At 33.0% G+C, this 24,249-nt stretch overlaps 1 protein-coding gene across 1 annotated transcript; it reads right to left on the minus strand.

The window, feature by feature from the left end:
* Positions 1–19,567: 19,567 nt before the first annotated feature.
* On the minus strand, positions 19,568–22,876 carry LOC139492628 (uncharacterized). Its single transcript, XM_071280780.1, has 3 exons — positions 22,792–22,876; positions 20,930–21,109; positions 19,568–20,103 (listed from the first exon to the last, which is right to left on the minus strand). Exons 1-3 carry the CDS (start codon positions 22,874–22,876, stop codon positions 19,568–19,570), a joined length of 801 nt encoding a protein of 266 aa, XP_071136881.1.
* Between the last annotated feature and the right edge of the window lie 1,373 nt (positions 22,877–24,249).

The following is a 24,249-nucleotide window of genomic DNA, read 5'->3' on the forward strand; positions in this document are numbered from 1 at the left end:
AGTGGTGTTAACCAGATGTGGATTCTCAAAAATTCGAAAGATCTACTGCTTAACCTTCAATCACAATCTTTGCAATTTTGCAGCAACATAAAAACTTTTGATTTTTCTACGCTATATACTACTATTCCCCATGCTCAGTTGAAAGATCGACTACACCATCTCATAAAACAGAGCTTTTTCTATAAAAATGGAAATCGTAGATACAAATTTCTTGTTTTGGGTTACAATAATTCATATTTTGTGAAAAATCACACTGAATCTCCCAGAAAATATACAGAAGATGATATTATCAAAATGCTGGACTTTTTGATCGACAATATATTTGTTGAGTTTGGAGGATTTATATTTCAACAGACAGTCGGTATTCCAATGGGTACTAATTGTGCACCCCTGCTGGCTGATTTGTTTTTGTACTCGTATGAAGCAGAATTCATTCAGAACCTTCTAAAAGACAAAAAGAAAAAGCACCTTGCGAAATTCTTTAATTTTACTTTCCGATATATTGATGATGTTCTATCATTGAATAACCCATATTTCAGCCAATACTTACATCTCATATATCCAAGTGAACTTGAAATTAAGGATACCACTGATACTAGAAGGACTGCTTCATACCTTGATCTTTTCCTCAATATTGACGTAGATGGACGACTTCACACGAACATCTATGATAAACGGGACGATTTCAACTTCCCAATTATCAATTTCCCATTTCTCAGCAGTAACATACCCTCTGCCCCTTCGTATGGTGTTTACATATCACAATTGATACGTTATTCACGTGCTTGTTCACACTATACGGACTTCATATACAGGAATGTGCTCCTTACGCAGAAACTGCTCCAACAAAGTTACGAGGAGGACAGATTAAAATTGACACTCCGTAAATTTTATGGACACCATCACGATTTGGTGGATCCATACGATGTTTCGTTGACCAAACTAGCTAAGGACATTTTTACCACATGGTAGATTGTGTTTCGTCATAATGTCGTCTAATCTTTTAATTACCAAACGTGACTTATTCCCGATTGTGACTGTTTTGCCGAGTGTGAACTCGCATTACTATAAGACGTGGTACGGTACTTATCCATCCCAAATTCATGTATTTAGTTTAAATGTTTAATGTTATATTTGTAATTCTCATCGGATTTTGTCAAATGTGTTGACGTCTTTTCTATTATATGTATGTGTTATGGTAAAGAAAATTAATCACCGCCTTCATTTATCAGATTTGATTTCGTTCAAAGTAATCAGTACGATATTTTACGTTTGAAGTTAGATTCATAACAAACCTGACATAGTTTTATAATATAGTTAATTGCTACCTCAGTTTTATATTAATAAGAATTAAAATGTGCTTTGTTATTAAATGCAATATCAGTATTTAGTTCAAATATATAATCTTAAATTAATCCTAATTCTATCTTATTCATTCTTATGTGACGTCATTTTTCATTTTTTGATGCTCTGTTTTACTAATTCAAATGACGTCATTTTTTCGTCATTTTTCAGTTTCAAATAGGACGTCACTTGGCGCAGAGGTTTAAACGTATTCGGATGTGTCTACTTTTGTGTTTCAAATGTCTGGTTATGTAAATGTATTTCAGTTGTTTCCTGTAATTAGTTAATACTTCAGCTTTATCATGTACATCTTTTGAATATTCATTTTTAATTATTAAATTTACTGTTTGCAAAAGTATAAATTACTCTAAATTATAGGGATTTTCTGGTAACTTAACAGAAAACCCTTGCCGTTTTAGGCACAACCTTTTTGATCTTTTGGTCCTCGATGCTGTTCAACTTTGTACTCGTTTCGGCTTTCAAACTTTTGTATCTGTGCGTCACACATAGGTCTTGTGTGGACAAAATACACTTCTGGCGTATTAAAATTTTGAACTTGTTGCCTTTTGTTGGCTGTTGTTCGTGTGATTCTTTGTCAATTGTGTTCTCCAATTTATTTATATTGTAGTCCTGTGTTGTCATTTTGATGTTATATTTCACATGGCCATAAAAGTGCGAGGTTTGGCATGCCACAAAACCAGGTTCAACCCACCATTATTTCCTTTAAAAATGCCCTGTACCAAGTCAGGAATATGGTCATTGTTATATTATAGTTCGTTTCTGTGTGTATTACATTATAACGTTGTGTCGTTTGTTTTCTCTTATTTTTGAGTGTAAATTCACATTGCGATAAGACGTGTCACGGTACTTGTCTATCCCAAATTCATGTATTTGGTTTTGATGTTATATATATATGTTATATTTGTTATTCTCGTGGGATTTTGTCTATATGTGTTACATTTTAGTGTTATGTCGTTGTTCTCCTCTTATATTTAATGCGTTTCCCTCGGTTTTAGTTTGTTATCCCGATTTTGTTTTTTGTCCATGGATTTATGAGTTTTGAACAGCGGTATACTACTGTTGCCTTTATCTATGACGGCTTTTATTTATTGAAGGCACTAATATATAGAATACAAAATTATTGTATGTATTGGCTTTTAGTAATGTTAAAAAGCGTTTTTGAATAAAATGTCAAAGACTTAAATTTACTACAATACAAACAATTCTTACCTCTATTTTAGAACATGTAATTTAAACTTGTTGAAATAAAGTTAGTTTAAAATTTGTCAAAGTACATTGTAAGCTTTAAAAATTTCTTTATTTAAATTCGTCTTTTAAGTTAGATTTATCATGCATGTCTCTAAACATAGTATGCGACGCGTAACAGTTTATAAGTAAGTGATCTCATATATGCATTTGATACGGTGCATTTATTATGGATATATTTCAGACTCCATTTATGAAAGAAAATTTATAAAGCAGAACATTTTTTTTGTAGCTTTATTTTGAAACATGTAATTTAAACTTGTTGAAATGAAGTTAGTTTAAAATTTGTCAAAGTAAGCTTTAAGAATTCCTTTTTTTTTTTAACTTAGATTTATAATGTATGTCTCTATACTTAGTATGCGACGCGTAAAGTTTATAAGTAGGTGTTCTCTTATATGTATTTTATACGGTGCATTTGTTAGGGATATATATTTAAGATTTCATTTATGAAAGGAAACTATAGAGCAGAATTTTTTTTTGTATCAATTTAAATTGTAGATTCAAATATTTTTCACTTCAAACGATAAAGTAAAACTTCTTCAAAACTTATATATAATGTATAGTTCGGCGTCAGCAAAAACGAAACCAAGGAAAATGTTTATCTTTTCTTCACAAATACGTATTTCATTGAATCTCGATATTTATCATTTTTATAATTTTTAACAATGACGTTCTACCTCCATAAGCCTGCCGCAGCTTTTTTGGTAGAAAAATGGCATTTTTAAGGGTACTCAACGGGTCCGGAATTTTCGAAATAGTATGAATGAAGAACATCCCTTGCTTAATTTGGCACAGAAAATGTTGCTTGTCTTAGAGAGTTTTCTCTAAATTCTCGCTATTTCTACACCAATGGCCAACACCCATGTCTCACTATTTCAATTTTAATTTCTAATTACCAATGCAGCAGAAAATAAATTTACTTCTACCTATTATCTTGGATGTAAAATCTAGGTGGCGCCAGTCATCTTTATTTACTTCCTTTTAACCATAAATTAGGCGGTTAGTTTTCGCATAGTATAGCCGACTTATTGGTATGGGGTTTTATCCTTGAAGAAGGCTTTACGTCGACTTATACTATGCTTATTTCCTCTTATCTTATTGATGGTCGATAGTTGTCAAAATAGCAATCATACCACATTTCTAATTTTGTATAATGTCATTAACATCTACTCTTATTATTCGATGTGCATGTTTGTATTTGAAGCTGTGCTTTATTATATTTCCTCTCATAGTTTTGTTTTTTATTTATTTTGATATTTTATTAGTCTGTTGGATTTTCAAGAAGACGAAAATTACAAAATAATTGACATCAAATGCAACCTTACCTTTTCGTAGATGTTATCAACTTGTACTACTTTGAAACAAAACTGACAGCAATAAACACATTAAAGGCCAATACCAAGTTCTATCCTGTTATCAGCGAGCTGTTGTGCAAATGACAAGTTACAATATTTATTTTGTCTTATCTATATATTATATGATTTACGGTATCACTGTTGAGAAAACGATAAATCTTCAATTACGGTTCCCTCTTCGAAGTCAACATTCAAGTCCTGTAAGAATCTAAAATTAAACTCATCACAGATAACATGATTAAAATATATTAATTGCACCAGACGCGCGTTTCGTCTACAAAAGAATAGTTGAAAGTTATTCAAACTTTACGTTAATGTAAATCGAATAAATCGGTATCTATGATGAGTTCATTTGCAGGATATAAGATATATAAAAAATTGTCGAAAATGTAAATATTAATTGGAAAGCATCGTTTTGTATCGTGTTTTTAACAACTCGTTAAAATCTATTTTGTATTTTCAGACAAAGGAAATTGTATATGATATAAATTCCGTCATCATGCCATATTTATCGTGTACTGTGTTACGACGATACATAAATACTGACGAAAAAATGTAACATCCGGCCTCCGGAAAGCCTGAATAATGTAGAGCCTAGGTGTTTGAGTGGTCTAGCGCGTCGGGCATAGTCCAAAGGCGAGTTCGAATCCCGGTAAGGGAAAAACAAAAATTAGCTTTCGTAAATTTACAGATCTAACAATGGCGGTTAGACGTTCTTTTCTGTTGAAGAGTTGTCACTTATTAGACGTATTTATGTGTATAAAAATGTATAAGCAATGCTAGGTAGTGCTATCGTAGAAGTGAGAAATAAAAAGTTCGGGTTCAAGCCCTGCTCGGGAGGAAGAAAAAAAACCAAAATTACTCTTACATCGTGAGGTTGATTTTCGAGGCCCTTTATACATATTCTATAGCCTAGTATTTCTTAATCATGAGAAATCCGATGGACAGGGTATAATTTACAGTTGTCACATCACAAAGGCAGACATACTTATTTATAAAAAAATTAAGTGATTGTATCCTTCTAAAATTAAACAGTATCTTATAATTATACCGAATAGATGAGCAGATGTTCATTTCTGTACACTTTAAAGTACTTTGTGTATTGTGTGTAGAGTAAATAAAGATGAATGGCGACATCAAGATTTCACTTCCAATTAAATAGGTAGAAATAAATTGATTTTCTGCTGCCCTGGTAATGAGAAATCAAAATAGAAATAGTAAGAAATGAGTGTTGACCATTATGTAGAAATAGCGAGCAATTTAGAGGAAATTCTCTGTAACGAGCAACATTTTCTGATCAAAATTTAGCAAGGGGTGTTCTTCTATATATATATATATATATATATATATATATATATATATATATATATATATATATAACTCGTCTAAACATCAACCCAACAATGTTAGATCTGTAAATTTGCTTTCGCAAATTTTTGGTTCTTCCCTCGCCGGGATTCGAACCCATGCTACTGTGATATCGTGACACCAAATCGCCTGCACTGCAGCCGTATATATATATATATATTATACTATTTTGAAAATTCCGGAAAAAGAAAGCCATTTTTCTATCAAAAGAGCTGCGGCGCCATAGGTGTTTTGCAGTTTCAATTACACCCAAAGGTGTTGATAATTCAGGATTCGACATTTTTTTCAATGGACCTTTGATAGTGAAAACTCAGGACCACAAAAGGCTACCATTGTCGCCTATGTAATTAATTACTTCATTGTATTCAACAATAGTTCCATACACAAAATATCGTTGAACAAATGTTTATAATTTCTGAAAAATAGACCAAACCACCAAAAATTTACATTGTCCAATTCGCCATGAAGGTGAAGTCAAATTCACCTGTCACTTATGTTTGAACACTTTACAATCATTACATACACCAAATATAGGAGATCTTTAACTTACAGGATCCGATATGTACTTGACCACGGAAACCTAACTTTGTTCACTGATCAATGAAATGAACTCGAGGTGAAACCCATTTGATAGGCATAAGGACCTTGCAAAGTATGCATATACAAAACCTAATTATCATTTACTCATAGTCCCAGAAAATACTGAGATAACAATTTTTTGAAGTAGTTGCTGAACAATCAAAATGAGACCAAGTACAACGGAAATATCACAGACGTAAATTTCATACCAAAAGCCATTTATGTGCAAAGTATGAAGGATCCAGAACTTCTACCTTTTAAGTCGTTAGTTAACGCGGACGCCGCGGGATCATTACCCTTATGTCTCGCATTCTACAACAGAAGTCACAATTGAGAAAAAAAATCAACATATTGTTTAGTACATGTACAAATTGACAATTAAGTATGTACAAATATATATGTATTTGTGCATACTAAATCGTCAATTTGTACATGTAATAAACAGTATGTTGATTTTATATATATATAGCAAAAGTAATATAACGAAATTTGAGGTAAAGACAAGCAACTTTTATGGACTACCTAAAATCCACAAAAGTAAGGAAATAGAAACAGCAGTTCAACATATGCGCATATATCGAAATAACTTCATTAAAAGATTTTAATTTTCAGCTTATTGTTGCTGGACCGCAGTGTCCAACTCATAGATTGAGCCATTTCATTGACTTTATTTTGAAACCGTTATGCCAATATGTACCTAGTTTTATCCGTGATAATTTTGATTTTTTAAATCATTTACCAGCCGAAGTGAAAGAATATGCAATATTGGTAAGCTTCGACAAAACCAGTCTTTACACCAATATACCGCACAAACTAAGATTAGATGCTAATAAATTTTGGCTGGAGTCATATAGGCATATTATTCACCAAAGATTTTCGAATAATTTTTTGTTGTAGGGATTGAAAATCATACTAGATAATAATACCTTTTTCTTTGATGGAAAATATTATCTACAGATCTCTGGTACAGCTATGGGAAAAAAACTTGCTCCAACATACGCAACTCTCGTGATGGGATTTTTGGAGGATAAAATGTATCAACAAGTTGAAAGTGAATTTGATACAGCTTTTAAAGTGTACATAAAATTGGAATGGAAACGATTCTTAGACGACTGTTTTATCATTTTAAACAAAAGTCATAATTTTAGAGAAGTTTCATAATCTGATAACACATAACATCCTTCGATTAAATTTACCATCGAGTCAAGCGAGCAGAGGCTGCCATTTCTGGAAATTTTGATATTAAAGAATGGAACAACCTTAACCACAGATATATATTATATTAATATAAGAAGACGGACATCCACAAATACGTGAGTTTTCATTCAGTTCATCGTTCACATACGAAACGAAACATCCCGTTTTGTCTTGCACGACGTGTATGTACAATTGTTAGTGATGGGTTCACGAAGGAATTACGTTTGAATGAACTAAAGGTGTTTTTGAATGAACAAAACTATCCAAACCCACTTATAGATAAGGGAATAGAAAAGGCAAAAGCAATACCAATGACGGAACTCAGGTCCACAGCACGTAAAGAGAGTACAGTTATCAAAGGTACCAGGATTATAATTTATTACGCCAGACGCGCGTTTCGTCTACATAGGACTTATCAGTGACGCTCATATCAATATATTTATAAAGCCAAACACGTACAAAGTTGAAGAGCATTGAAGACCCAAAATTCCAAAAAAGTTGTGCCAAAGGAAATCTATGCCTGGGATAAGACAATCCTTTCAATTTTTGTAAACAGGAAATTTATAAAAATGACCACATTATTGATATTCATGTCAACACCGAAATGTTGACTACTGGGCTGGTGATACCCTCGGGGACGACACGTCCACCAACAGTGGCATCAACCCAGTGGTGTAAATAGTTATCAAAGGTACCAGGATTATAAGTTATTACGCCATACGCGCGTTTCGTCTACATAGGACTCATCAGTGACGCTCATATCAAAATATTTATAAAGCCAAACAAGTACAAAGTTGAAGAGCATTGATGACCCAAAATTCCCAAAAAGTTGTGCCAAATACGACTAAGGTAATTTATGCCTGGGATAAGAAACTCCTTAGTTTTTCGAAAATTCAAATTTTTGTAAACAGGAAATTTATAAAAATTACCACATTATTGATATCCATGTCAACACCGAAATGTTTACTACTGGGCTGGTGATACCCCCGGGGACGAAACATCCACCAGCAGTGGCATCGACTCAGTGGTGTATATAGTTATCAAAGGTACCAGGATTATAATTTATTACGCCAGACGCGCGTTTCGTCTACATAAGACTCATCAGTGACGCTCATATCAGAACTTATTCCGTTTGTTAGCACTCATAATCCGTACAATCCTGACATATTTACGTCATAAAAGCAAATTTGCTGGTATTAAAAAAACGAAAAAAAATAGAAAAGCTTTTCCCTACAGAAAAATTCTTGAAAAGTAAAAGACAGCCTCTAAATTTTAAAAAAGATTTTAACAAGGGCTAAATTTTATGACCCAATTGGGATACAATACAACGTTTCAAATTAAATGACCCTTGATGAAAATATGGAAACCAGGCCGCAAATAACATTACTAAACGGCCAAACCATTGTTCCAAATGCAGACATTAATTGCAAAACGGTAAACCTGATTTACTGTATTGTATGCAGCACTTGCAAGGAATGGTACATCGGACAGATTGGTAATTCGATTTGTCAAAGAGTCCGTATTCACATACAACATAGGTAGCACTCCACAGTTAGGTGTGTAGTTTCGCATTTTGGCCCCTGTGGATTTTTCAAATATAAGAGCTAGTGTGCAATAAAATTAATTTTTTGGATAGCTGAGTATTAAAATAGCCTTCGTATTGGGTTTATATGAACATCAAGATCATATAATGTATGTAATATAGGCTGTTTTCTGTATGACAGTCCGTATTTGTATGTCCATACCATACATTGGTCCGGCAATTATTGTAATGTTTTTTTCCAACTTTTTGTCGCACGAACTTTGTGATTAGATTTTACGAAAAAATGAGGCGAAAGACACCCATTTTTTATTTGATCATTAGGAAGATTTATGAAAACAGTTTCTAAATAGGTATCACTCAAAGGCATTGGAATTCTAGTTTGATCCAAATTTTGGGGGATATGTGACATGTTTACCCCCCTTTTTGCAATATTGTATTGTAAATAAATGTAGAATGTTGCCATGGATACACAAAAAAGGATTTATTTTTCACCCTTTTAACTTTTGAAAATCAAATCTATGGAAGATACTGATTACATACATATGCACATGTATAACACAAACAGTTAGGTTAATGTATTAGAAATCCAGGAATAGGAGATGACAAAAACATTTTGTGGCTCATTTTTAATTTTATTTTCTAACTGTGGAGTGCTACCATATACGAAATCCATCCACACGAATGCAAGATGTGAGTGACATATCGAAACGTGCATTAGTGGAAAATTTACCGTATATCCGATCTACAAAATGAACGAATCGAACAAATATAAAAGACTGGCAAAGGAAGCACACTTTATAAAGGTCTTTCAGCCGAAATTAAACGGATCTACGTAAACACGTTTCATTCATCTCCCCTTACCATTATTGTAACGTAATAAACATTACCAAGGCAACGGTAGTGTCGTCAAGGACATTGTTAAAACGTCGCCTGAAGATTGCAAGAAGGCATGAAAGCACTAGTGACAATATTTTAACGAACTGTTATTATTTGATGTGAAATGTAGTTTGCCAACATTTTAAAATTTTTAGAATACTTTCAGTATGTCTTTCTCGTTAAATTCTTTGCTAAACTGGGACAGTCATATTTGATTTCATAAGGCACCAACAAACAAAAACAAAAAACAAGCAAAAATTATATACAGCTTAAGCCTAGCAAAGAATCAGAGCTTACCATGAGGAAGATATATTCCTTAATTCTAATTTATTTTCAAAATTTTGTAACAACAATAATAACACAATATTTGCATGTTCATACCAGTACCAAAGTTATTGAGAAGGTTATACCCTCGGATACTAACACGTTAAGACCTGTACTATCTAAAGGGTCTTAAAGAATATCCAAATCCGTTTTAGATCAACTTTGCCTGATTGTTTACAAATATTTGGGTAACTGAAAAACTATTGATGTTCTTGTATTGTTTAACAGCTATGAAAGTACTTAAAGAAAAGAAGTGGAGGTTGTTACAGAAATGAAAAGGGAAAACATTAAGATATTTATTTTTTATAAAGAAGAAATTTATAAAACTTATGTTTAGGACAATTGCAAAAATATGTATATTTTGGAGATCTAACCGTGCATTTTAAGGGAGTTAATAAAAAAAAAACCATTATTTATTACAAATACAAAACATATTAAAAAACTATATTCAGCAATGCACATAAATATTAAAACTGGATGATAAAGTTTATTGGTTTGAATAGTGTTTTTTTCGTAATTCGGTATTGTGTTGGTCAACATCCGAATATTTGTTATTATATTTTCATTTTTTGCTTCTTTAAGAAATATTTGTATGAAACAGTCATGTTCATAAAAATCTATTAAAAACTGTTGTATGTGCACGAAACGTTTTCTGTATCAAATTTATCAGGAATTTTCAAAGACACGTGCACATATACAAAAGACAATGATGGGAAAAAATTGAAAAGATATACGACAAACGACATATATATACAAATAACAGTCAAATTAGGTCAATTGTGTCTTAGACGGTTATAATCAGATATTATTTGGCTTACAAAATGTATAATAATTTAAGGTAATTAGGTCTTTCCACTTTTCTGTGGAAAGACCTATTGTTTTTCTTCTGATTATTTTTTTTTTTTTTCTTCCGCCAAATTTTGTTCTTGCGATAAACATTTGTTTCGCAATATGTCGCTTACATATTTGGTATATGATATCGAACAGTTTATGCGCTTTTGAAATTTACCCTGCGTAACCGAATACTTTTCTTTGTAGGAGTTATGTCCCCAAACACTGTTTTTCTTGTGTCCACAACTCCTTCGCAACCGTAAAAAATTACGACAAATTTATTTTATAAAATTGCTCGTTATATTCTTCGCATGATTTGTCCAATTTCGACCGAAGCAATATGAACGCTCCATATGAGAGTTATTTCCCTTTTTGTATTTGAAATTTTAAAATGTATTTTAAACTGGAACACCATAAGTGATAGAGACCTAGGATCTTTTTATTTAATGAAAATTAGGTCAAGGTCAAAGGTCAAGGTCATTTTCTAATTTTTGAATTTGTCTTATTTTCACGCATTTTCATTAACCTTATAAGATATCGACAAATTATTTTGTATAAATTGTTAGTTGCGACAAGTGATTAAATAATTTTAGTTGAAAGGGTGCGTAAACAATGAATGGGAGTTTTAGCCCCTATCATATCTTAAATTATGTTTAAAGTGATATAACTTATTAACCATACATATAAGGGACTAGGGTCTTTTGATTTGAAATCCTCAGTTTGTGACCTTGAAATTGAGGTCAAGGTCATAGGTTAATTTGACGTTCTAGATTTTGACCTTTGCTTTAAATTTATATCTATACATCATAAAGCCATGTGAACTGACATTTCAGACTGATTTTTTATATTTTAATATCAAAATAGATATTAACTGGTGGAAAGACCTTCAATTGGTTTTTAATTAACATATTGTTGCTTTTCATAGTTATATGTATCGCAATAATAAGATCCTTATGAAATCATTTTTAATGAAAAAAGTACAAACAAAAATACTGAATTACAAGGGAAACTGTTTTTAACTATTTATGTTTGTTATCACTCAAAAATGACTTCACAAATCATGCAAAAAATGTTAACACGAGTAAGCTCTCCTCATTCTTACTCTTCCTATTGTCTATACAGGGCACCTTATCTAAACCTGATGTTTTTAATACTAGTTTGGGTTTATAAACTATTAACAAAAAACAAGTGTCAAATAACGATTAGAGGACATAATAATTATTGCTTGATATTATAATTCTGTTTTTTTAAAATAATCAACAAATACAATGAAATTATAATGGAGTTCATGACCTGCATTTTCATTTTCCGAGGATGACTTGTACGTACACAACGGATGGAATTATGATCAGTTTGTTGAATAAAATTATCTTTGTAGTGATAATGAATTCGAAAATGTAGTCTCAATTCAATCATGTTAGGATTCAAAAACGATTTCACTATTTCAAACTTTAACACAACTATGGACTGGGTGTAAGATGCAACAAACAAGTCTCAATTCAAAATACTTTGTCATGCTGTTAATCAGTTAGATAAAATCACATAAATATTAAAGGCAAGTTGATTTTTGGTAAAATTAGACAATAAATCAAAACTTCATGTATGTGAACGCAGTCTATTGACACATACAAGCAATAAAGTATGACATTTGCAAATATTTCATTTACTTTAAACTACCGTGCTAAGATCCCCGGTCACTATGAATAATATGTATCATTATTTGATAAGATGATCGTAAATCTATCTTCAGAAGGGTACATACCACAAGTTTCATCATTGTTAATATATTCTTTCCCAAAACAAAACCCACAAGAAATGTATTTGTAATCACGTCCATGCGAAATAAATATTATATTGAATGTTTATTATAGTGGCATAGTTATCAAAGTAATTCTCCAGATTTTGGTTAAACTTATCATTTTTATTATAATATCATTAACTTATAAACTTAGGTTTTGTATGAGTGTATGTTAAATATTCTTGTTGGAATTAACGCCACTTGATGCAAGCAGTATGCTGACTATGTTATATATAGGTCTTATAAAAATGTCCTACGTATGGAGAGTTTGCTGACATAGGAAAGTAAAACAAAATGTATATAAGTACCAGTTTCTTTCCATTGTTTCGAGGCTGAGGATTGTCCATTCTGACATTTAAAAAAACAGCTCGATTATATATACTCACATGAAGGAAATATTACAATAACTAGTAAAGATATTCACTCAAAACGTGTTGGATTGAGAATATGATAGTCAATTCATTCGAGATTTATGAGTAAAAGTTGATTTATCCCAAGAGTTTCTTCCGGAGCTATTAAAGTTAGTACCGTGTATGACACCTCTCGCTGCTTAGACTGCTATACATCTCCTCGGCTGTTATCAATGTTTTCTATTCCAAATTCATATATGAAGTTTTGATGCTATATTTGTTATTCTCATCGGATTTTGTCTAATGCTTAGTTCGTGTCTGTGTGTGTTACATTTTAATGTTGTGTCGTCATTCTTTGATATTTAATGCGTTTCCCTCGGGTTTGGTTTGTGACCCGGATTTGGTTTTTTTTCTATCGATTTATGAGTTTTGAACATCGGTATACTACTGTTGCCTTTATTTATTGGTGTTTAGTATTCCTGTTGCAACATTTGTCGGAACTGAACCAATATGTGAGGCGGGGTTGACGATGGCGTACACGTTTATCCGGTTGGTCCCATATATGTTCAATAGATGTTAATTCCGGTGATGCGGGAAAGCCAAGTAAGAGGATGATCTAAAACGCGGAAGTAAAATATTGGTATATTCTAATTTATATCTCTGTGTCTGCTTAAGATGGATTAATATTGTACACGGTTGAATAGCCTATGTAATAGTCTATCAGATAGAATATAAAAAAAAAATATTCAGATAAACGTTTTTACCGAGAAGTTGACTTAAAACCCTTGCTAAGCGTGACTCTGGCAATCACTTTTTGAACCTTAAAACAAAATTTCACGAAAAAGCATACAATCCGGTCAAAATCTGTAAAATGATTCTTAAAGGTAACTCAATGGCAAACAATATGGTTTAAAAAAATATAAATACATTACGTAAAAAGTCTCAAAACTTGACCGGAAATCTCCCTTGTATATATATAGCCATTGCCAAAAAAATACAATTCACATACAGACAAACAAAACTTGGAGAGCTTTTATATATTTTATATGACAATGATAATGCGCATGATGGTCGTAGTATGAACGTAGACAGGTCGTAAGAAGAGCTTTATGATGACGGCATAGGCGTGCTACAATCGTATTATGGTCTTAAAGAGCGAGGTATAAACGTGGTATTGTCGTAGTAGAAGCGTGGTCGGGTCGCAGCAAGAACGTGACGGCCGTAGAGAGGTCAAAGTAACGTTGCTTTGAGATCGTAGCGCAGTTTCCTAGATTAGTATCGCGCTGTCGCGACGATGGTACAGTGACATTTGCGATCTTACCACAACCTTATTGCGCTCTCGCTACGTTTTTACCCTGACCACACTGCGATTGTTTTAACATTTTTTTTAAAGTTTTAAAACCACGCTCATCACGACTATAAAGACCTCACCACGACCGTACTAAAACCTAACTTCGATCTGCACGATAGCACTACGATAGTCACAATTTGCACTTTTTTCACAGATCGCAGTACGATCGTGGTCTAGTGTGATTGCAATATTAACAACATAAGTTAGTGTCTCTGTCTTGCGGCTAAATCGTTATACTCCGGCCACTGGGAAGTCAAAAAAAAGAAATCAAATATTCACTTTAAAGTCCATGTATTTAATGAAACGAATAACTTCTTTAAAGTTCATATGAAGGAAAAAATCTACTGAACAGTCTCAATCACAAATTATAATGTCCATTGTAGAATCTTTAATTTGGCCTCTTTCTTTGATCGGCGGAATTTGGTAGCATCTTCGTTGATAAATATTCAGCGGAAACTTCGATTGGATATAATTTTTCAATCAGGGGATTAGTAAATCCATGTTTTTGTCGTAGATTATCGGTTCTGACTATTTATCGTTTCCATGTATTAATTTATCACCGACAGCTAATTTTCACATAATTATCGGTGACTCATCATGAATTTGAACTTCATATCCCACTTGAATTGTCTGATTGTTGTGACCTAATGTTCTATGATATTCCCGTAATAAAGTTAAATGTTCGTTTGTACATCTTTTTTGAAAGTAACCAATTATTTCATGCTGAATTTTCAAACATTTATTTAACTTGCATTATTTAGCGGTTCACAATGTTCTCAAGTTTTACAATAAGTTAGAGGGTACGGTAGACAAATATTCATTCGACCATTCAGAAGATGACACGGGGTTAACGGATCTGGGTATATAGAATCTGAAGATATGTAGGTCAACGGTATATTGTTTTAGGTAGCCTCCATTTTAGAAATAACTGTCTTTACAGTTTCTAAGTATTTGCAAGTTCTCCCTAGCACTTTTTAAAGACTTTCGAGACCAATCATATGTTCCCAAAATCCAACAAACCAGGGCTTTAGAAACAATTCCACTTAGTTCCATAAGTACTGATATTCTAGTGAAGAAAAGTTGATTTGGTCAAATTTCCATTAACGATATATGCATATGCGCCATATGCTCTTTGGCGTGCATCCATCAAGTCGGAAATCGCAGACTACTTTAACTCTTCTGATAAGAATTGGTACACTTGAAAGTTTTTCTTCCACAGTGTATTCGTCAAATTTTAGCAGCACAGACTGTTAGCGGACTTAGTATCCCAAGCCGAAAAAATGATATTATAAGTTATATTGTTCGCTACTGACCCCCTACGGATCCATAGAGGGTTAGTAAAATTCATAGGGGGTGATTCCCCTGTGGATTTTACTAACCCTCTATGGATCTGTAGGGGTCAGTAGTTAACCGTATAACGAATTTATCGCAGGCTAGACTTTTTCTGCTGCGTTTTGTTGAAAAAATAAACAACGAAACACAACAACATTAATAGATGACGTCACCATTAACGCGTCATGAACCCCCTATGAAATTTACTAACCCCATACGGTCTCATAGGGGGTCACCAGGTATGATGGTCTCCACTGTTTGTGTAGTTTAAATAACCAGTACTATTTGTGATATCAGGAGATTCCGGAGGAATTGAATATCAGGAGATTGAGGAAGAAATTGAATATCAGGAGATTGAGGAAGAAATTGAATATCAGAAGATTGAGAAGAAATTGAATATCAGAAGATTGTGGAAGACATTGAGTATCAAACGACACTTGTACAGGCAAACTTTGTGAAGATGTAGAAGCTGAAGTATTCTTGCAAAGAGTGCAAGAACAACCAGGACCACAAACATTGCCTTTCCGCCTGCATAAACATCTGTTGTTTACACAGCCTGTTTTACAATTGCATCCTTTTGTTAGAAAAAGGACTGTATGTTCAACTCTAGAATAATTTTCTGGAGTATCCCATATTATTGACAAGCCATAATCTGGTTTCATTTCCCATCCATAGTGCATAGGATAAAGAAGTGTGACAGATGAATGTAGGGCTTTGTCCCACATGTCGGATACCCAGCAACCACGCATCCAGTGAAATTTTAATGCTTCAGCTGTAGGCATCATCTCATCTTCATTGATGATGCGATCCCAGATTTTTTCTCTGATCTTGTCGAGGAAATCTAAATGAGTTTGAAAGCTGTCTTTTTCATTAGATTTTAGAAGAATGAAAAGGTTTTTTGGTGAAGAAATGTTTTCAGGAAATGCTGTTCTGTGTTTCAAGAAGTATAGTGTACCAATGAGTCTGTAAAAGGCCAAAAGACCATTGGGAGTATTTTCAGAAATTCTGTACCTGTTACAAAATGGCAGTGTTTCCTAAAGTTGTCAAAAATTATTCTTTTAGTAAATCCTCTGAAGAAAGAGAGATAGTCACAGCCAGATAGAATGAAAAGAGTTTGTAAGCATTTATGAAGGTGTTGAATATTTTGTAACAAGAGATCAGTGGCTATCTCACAGCTTAATGCGTTCATGTCCAGGAATTTTTTTTCGAATTTGCTGTCCTTTAGTTGAATGAAAATAGTTTTATTTTTAAGAGAATCTGCAGACATAATCAGTGGTAAACCAACAAAACAAACATCAGTATCAGGACTATAAATCAAAATATTCAAACAAGGAGATGCGGAGGCATGCAACCATACTCTGCTGTCACTTTCTTCATGATTGCCATTAGCCTTTGAATATTCAAATATTTCTCCTTCTAGAACACAGATGGCCTTGTCCTTGTTGTTACCTTCAAAACCCCCTGCTGTTACAAAAACAAAATCATGTGTCTTTGAAAGTTCTAAAAATTTAACTGAAAGATACTGTATAAGCTTTCTTTAGTTTTGTCTGTTGAAAAGAAACTTTTGCCAGTCAGAAGGAAGAGGGGTTGAATCAGAAATAGATATTGAGTGAAATTTCAATATGATGCTGGTGACCTAGATCTCTGCGTGCACGTTCCACATTTTTTGGGCTAGGACCATTTCTTACAGGATCATAAAAAAGAACATGTATTTCAGAAGCATTGTACCGTGTATAGAAATTGAGCACCCATCTGTCGAATAAGAAACTGGCATATTGAAGAAAAAAACATGATAACCAAGTGGACGAGAATTGATGATGAACATTCCCTCCAAAATAATACCAGTTGTATTAGAATTTGTAAAGGAAAGGCTGTCTGTGTATGAAGAAGAGTATAGAGATTTGAAGAGGTTTACAACACCAGATTTTTCACCTTTAATTGGTAGTTCATCAGCAGTACATATAGCTCGAGGCAGTTTATTTAATTGATGCAATTCTTCCACAGGCTTTTCTAATGTTTTTGAATAAGCCAATTGCTTTCTTAAACAGTGAATAACAGTTTTATTGTCTTGTAGTTCCTTTTTTTGTTGTTGGTTGTTTTTTGTAATGATTGTAGAAAATATTTTTAGATTTCTTCTTTTTCTAGGAACTTTTTTATTTTTAAGAACTACACAATTGATAAAACTTTTAAAATCCTCCTCTCCATATTTTCTGTAGTTGAGCATGTCTGATGAAATGTTTGGTGCACATATTTCTCCGGTAAATATCTGGTGTAATTTTGTATTGGTTTCATTTGTAAATAAATACGATGTGTCTAGACTTTTCATGTATTCCTGGATGTTTTTCTCATCATTTTGTCTGATAGAAATTTCCCCAATGGTTGAATTTTGATGCTTAATTTTAAGCTGTTTTTTTTAATTTTGTAAGACTTTTGCTCTGAAAGGTAATGATAAGCATGTAGAAGCTAATGACTGTTTTGTGGTTGAATTCAGGGCTTGTTTGGCTGGCAAATTAATTTGCATTTCATGTGCTTCACAGTTTAAATCAGTGCCAGTGATGGACACTGCAAATGCCCCTAATGAGAAGAAATCTAAAATAGGTTGGGGAAAGGTCAACAAGTCTGCTAAATGATAAGGTACAAGTTTAAGATATAGAGGTCTGTCAAAAGCATGAAAGAGAGGACATATCATTTTCAAGGACGCCATTCTTAGGTTCCAGTTCCTCGATCTAATGTAAATATACAGAGCAAAGTAGGAAAGGAAATCAGTGTGTATAAAGTTGTCCCAAAATCAATCTAATTAAAAACCGATCTCTCATCGCTCCTGTTTCTGATATGTCGCGTGGGAGATCTAACGAAACCGGCTTTGAGGTCACATGTGAGTGAACTAAAAGTTATGAATTTATAAAGATATGCAAATAAGTTGACGACCTATTAATAAGCCAATCAAAAAAGTTTATGAATTATTTTGACTGACGATTTCGTCGTAAATAAAATGAGTTACATCCCTTTGCCTAACGTTAAACTTCCAAGATCGTGTAAGACTCAATTTCATTGGTCGAAAAAGACACACCTACGAGGTCACTCACATGTGACCTCAAAGCGGGTTTCGTTAGATCTCCCACGCGACATATCAGAAACAGGAGCGATGAGAGATCGGTTTTTAATTAGATTGTCCCAAAATCTGAAAGTTTCATCGTTTTCTCTCTTTTTGGAACGCCAGAGTTTGAAATCAGAATCTGAATTAAGATGTGATGTAAATGTTTGTAATAAGGAAAAAAAGGAAGCCTCATCTAAGAACTCATTTTCATTGAAGGAAGCATTGATGTTTGAAAAAAGAGATAGGAAATCATTATGACCTTCTTGGTACATCTTAAGTTGATGTCTAGAAAGAGCCTCCCAAGCCTGCAACAAGAAATTATGAACCAGAGTAAATCTTGTACATTCTGTCAAACATTTTAATCTGGAACCAGCATGAAGAAGGTTAGCTATATCTTTTAGACCTGCCTCATAATATATCTTCATTAATACAGGTTGGACATTTTTCAATAAATGCCAGTCACCAGGATAAATCAAAAGCCACTTTAATGCATCTCCATGCTCAAATTTTATTTTCATTAGTGTGTCATAGGATTTTCCATCGCCAACTAATACTACATGTTCAACATGTTTTCCCACTTGCATTTTTGAATGTAATAAATTTAAAACTTTTAACACTGTATCTTTGTCATCAGACTTCTCATCTAGCACTGCAACAAAATATGTTTTGGACTTTTCAGGAGAAACACTTTCATTTGATAGAGAGAGAAAGTATTTAATACCATGTTTAGACAACTTGTCATCTATAGTTAATGCTGTTTTGAATTGGTTCATACAGTTGAAAGTCAGCATGTCATTTTGGAATGATTCCCAAGACTTTTTTTCATCTTCTGACATTATAAAGTTATCAAAAGTTAAGTCAGAGTAAATATTTTGTTTAAGGATTGATGGTTTTCCTATATGGTCAAATGGTTCATATAAGTTCTTTAATAGTTCTGAAGACATGTTTCTCTTACTTTACCTGATATGTGATGTTTCTGAATACTTTTTGTAGTGAGAATTGTCAAGATTTGGAATTGTGTCTAATATATCATTTTTAACTGGTGAACTGTCACAGCTTGAAGAAATTGAATTTGTATTTTCACCTTGTTGGATACATTTTGTAGAAATTTCTGTGTTTGAAGTTGAAATGACACTTGATGAAGTGGGAATTACATTAGAAGAAGTGAAAAATTCACTTGATGTAAGAATTTCACTGGATAAAGTGAGAATTTCCCTGGAAGAAGTGGACATTTCACTGGTGGAAGAACTATTAAGCAATGTTGTAAGTGGGTCAGTGGTTTCCAATATAGAATTTTCAGATGATGAATTTGTAACAGAATGTAGTAGAGTTTCAGGTAGGGGCTCTACACTCTGAACAGATGTGCCATGAAACCCAGAATTTGATTTACCAGCTTTAACTGAAGAATGAACTTGGTTTTTATCAATGTTGTCATAAGATCCAATAGCAAATGATTTGAAAGGAGTTGATTCTGTAGTATTGTTTTGCTCGACTACATCAGATAAAAAAAACGTTTATGTGTATCTTTTGAGACACAAATACCAAATCTAGATAAAATTGCAAGGAAGTCTGTAGAAGAGTTTGAGAATTTGTCTGCAGTGTCAGTTATAAGCATATGTAGTGGTTGGGTGCATGCATTGTTTTGAGTATGAAATATAGAACTTAAAATAAATAACCTTTGTAGAAGTCTAGACCTGAAAAAAATGTTCTCTTCTGGATGTGGTATGAAATGAGTTTTTATTTGAAGTAAATCGATAGGCATGTCTTTTTCCTCTGCTGCTGTTGCTGTTATAAAATACATGTATACAAAATTCCACAGGACAGGGTCAATTTTTTTAATTTCTGTCACAAAGTCAAACTTTGCTATGTCTTGTTGAATATTGGTTTGTTTTAAAGAGGTGTAATCAGAAACACTCTGTTTTAAGTCTGACACTATGTTTTCAATATTTAAATTTTTATTGTGATCCAATTTGGATTCACATTCAGTGTTTTGGTTACTTTTTTTTACCATTTGTCAGAATAGCATTATAAGCACACTTTGTCATATCCATACCTGTTTTATAAACATTCTTCCAGATTTTCTAGTTTTTTCTGAAGTATATTCAGACATTGTGTTGCCAAAACTCAGTTTTAACATGTTAAATAACCAGCGTGTGTTGTGAATAAAGATATTTTTGTTTTTGATACCTAATTGGTCTAAATGTAACAAATAGGTGGAATAAAAAGTTGATAGCATTACAGGTTTATCTACTTTAAACTCATTGTGAACATGAAACATTTTTTTTTTAAACACAACATATCAGCATAACTTTCATTACTAATGTCATGTTCAAACTGACTTAGATTATGAAGTTCATTGTCTATAGAATTTGTCACATGGCCTCTTTGTGATACTTGATTAAATTTGTTATAACAATACATACACATGACTGGTTTTGTGGAGTTTTTAGATGTTTCATCAAATTCATCCAAAGAAGTGAGAATATTGAATTGTGTATCTGAAATATAAACCTGTCTGCCAGTAATAGTTTTATCACATGCAATGCAAATATCCTGAAACCTGCTGTCTTTTTTTATCCATTTACAATAGTGTTGATGACATAATGAAATGCTGAAATTACTGTCTGTAGATGTATCTAAATCTATGTTGAAAATTTTATAGAATAAATTAGTTTCAAAGGTTTTGATTTTTGTGTTGTGTATGCTGCTATTCCTGTAAGTACAAAAGGGCAAAAAACATGGTAAATCATATGAAACTGAACTTGTATTTAACTTGCGTTTAACTTTGGCAGGTGGACCATCTTCTGGAATCATTTGTTGTTGTTGAAATTTTCTTTTCATTTTTAATTCGCATCTTTTGCAAATGCAGTCCTTCTCTGTAATGTTGTACAGATTACATACAAATGAACAGAACTCTGGTAAGGTTTTCTTTTTTTTGTTGGAGGTGAATGTATGTAGAGGAAGGTAATTTGTTAATACAACAAGGGCCAGGTGCTTTCTCTGGATGTACAGACGGGCAGTGTGACGATATACCTGGCATAATTACAGTATTTACTTCCAATTTAAGCCAAAAAAGGAAAAAAATCAATATTATATATTGAGTGATGTTAATCATGTGAATTGCTGAGTGATTTGAGGTCAAATTAGCCTACACAAATCGTATATAATTTGTTTGTAGTCTACACAGATAATGGCCTCTTACGCTAGGTGAAACGGAAGATGACGTCACTTCGGTGGCGACACTAATAATAAATCATAACGGTAAAATGATGGGTTGAATTTTCGGAAATTTGAAAGATAAGTTTCGGGACTTTAATATCAAGTTAAAGTTATTAAGTGAAGCTTGGATACGCAAACGTCAAATTAGCAGAAATTACTCCAGATCAGAAGGTTGAAAATGTCTGTTTTGTTACATGGTTAGTTGGGAGTCAATTTTGATTCTTTTTTCAAAGAAAATTGACAATTGAATTATTAAAGAAGCATTATCATATATTTGACAAGAAATACACATTTTTTTCAGGTTCAAGACAAAACATAAAGTTAGTAAATATTAGTTTTCCTAAATCTTTATTTTCCCGGAATATTTTTCTGAAAGTAAACTGCAGCGCCCTCAAATTACGTCCCCCTGCTATTGTTGCTGATAGAGCTTGACGACAACGGCCGTATCGAAGGACTTGCTTTCCAACTGTATGAAATTTACTAACCCCATACGGTCTCATAGGGGGTCTCCATGTGACGACGTTAAACCAATCACAACTTGATAATTTACCTGCGGTGCGATAATGTTGAAGATTGTTGCAAGATGTCACGTTTAGTGAAACATGCTTGTTAATCAAATGTTACACAGTCCTGAAATGATATATAGTATCAGTTGCATTGTTCCACCTCATCCCTACAATATTTACTGGGGTGTCGTTGTCTATACAACCTTCTTTAGTGGCTATTTGACACAACTTCGGACTATCTGATTAACAAGATCTCAGATTAAATCCCCCATACTAGTATACAGAAAGTTGTCGATTTACGGCAACACGATAGTTAGTCTGGAAAACTAGATAAAATGTTGTCGACGTACAAACCGTTGTATTAAATATGTGTAAAAACTATGATTCAGGTTAAAAAGTTTCAAAATTAAGGCATGTTAAATGAAGGAAGAGTAAGTGGTACCAAATAGAACTACCTTTAAATGGTTTGTCGAGAGTTGACTTGTAGGGTCGTTCGGATTCCCGAACCAAACAATCTTGTGGCATCTCTGTCATCCTCATGTTTCTCAACTTGTGAAAAATAATGTCCGCAGTTAATTGTTCTTAGGTAGTCATTCAGGCTTGGTTAATTGGTATATTAAAAATAAAGTCACAAACTGTTCTGATTGGTGTTGTAGCTGAGTCTTTTTTACGATATGGTGGGTTATACTAGTGTACTCTGTGGTTTGCACGTACATTCATTTTCATCAACTTTTTCTTGATCGACGATTATATAGATATAAGAAGATGTGGTATGAGTGCCTTTGAAACAACTCTTCATCCAAGTCACAGTTTATAAAAGTTAATTAAGGGCATACGATACAGTTACAGGGGAGGTAATGACGTTGCTAACGTAAAATGTTATTTTCGCGACGTCAAACTGTGACCTATCGGGAAAAGATGCATTTTTCGACTGATTTTTATCATTCAAACTGATTTAATTTGAAAACGATTGCATGGACCTTTTTTTAAAACGACATTTTGTTTCATTTTCCAGGGAAATTATGTGGACCAAATTTTATAAAACTGTAAATAGTGCATTTTTTTTAATTTTGATAAATGTACAGCAAAAAATGACTTTTTTTTCTCAATTCATGACCATTTGATAACTATGAGTAATTTCTGAATAAAAAATTCAGAAATTTTTAGAAGACTTAATACATATACAAAGATTACAAATTATTTAACAAAAAACAATTTGTGTTTATCTTTTAAAACAAACAAATTATGTCTTTCTTTCGAAAGGAAAAATACGGCCACAACTCCGCATTTTGAGCAAATATACAAAATTTCGACCTCATTTAACTCAGAAAGTAGCACATGGAGGTATATATTTTTTTTATTACATATTTGATTTAATCAGGAAAAAATAGCCTATATGGAAATTTTCATCAAACTGTAAATACAGGATCAAAACTGTATCGTATGCCCTTAACACGGAGCCTTGGCTCACACTGAACAGCAAGCTATAAAGGGCCCCTAAAATGACTAGCGTAAACCCACTCAAACGGAAAAACCAACGCTCTAATCTAAATGAAAATCGAGAACCGCCAATTTAATTAGGTCTGTGATTTTGTTTCTGAAGTAGAATATGTGGCAAAGTGATATATATGGTAGAAAAATCAACGACTTATTGACACTCTTAATCCTCTTGCAGCCGACCGTTTTTCAAGGTTGCATTTCATATTGAACAGATATATCATGTTAAGGAGGGGTATTTGCGAAAAATACCAGTCGAGAGAATGTTAAATTTCACGAGCCGTAAGGCGAGGGAAATTCATTCTCAAGACTGGTATTTTTCGCAAATACCCCTCAATAACATGATATATCTGTTTAATTACACCGAATGTTAATGTACTAAAACGCATTGATGATCGTTACAAGCGTCCAGTCGG

This window comes from Mytilus edulis, chromosome 10 (assembly GCF_963676685.1).
Source record: "Mytilus edulis chromosome 10, xbMytEdul2.2, whole genome shotgun sequence".
In the NCBI taxonomy this organism is placed as follows: domain Eukaryota; kingdom Metazoa; phylum Mollusca; class Bivalvia; order Mytilida; family Mytilidae; genus Mytilus; species Mytilus edulis.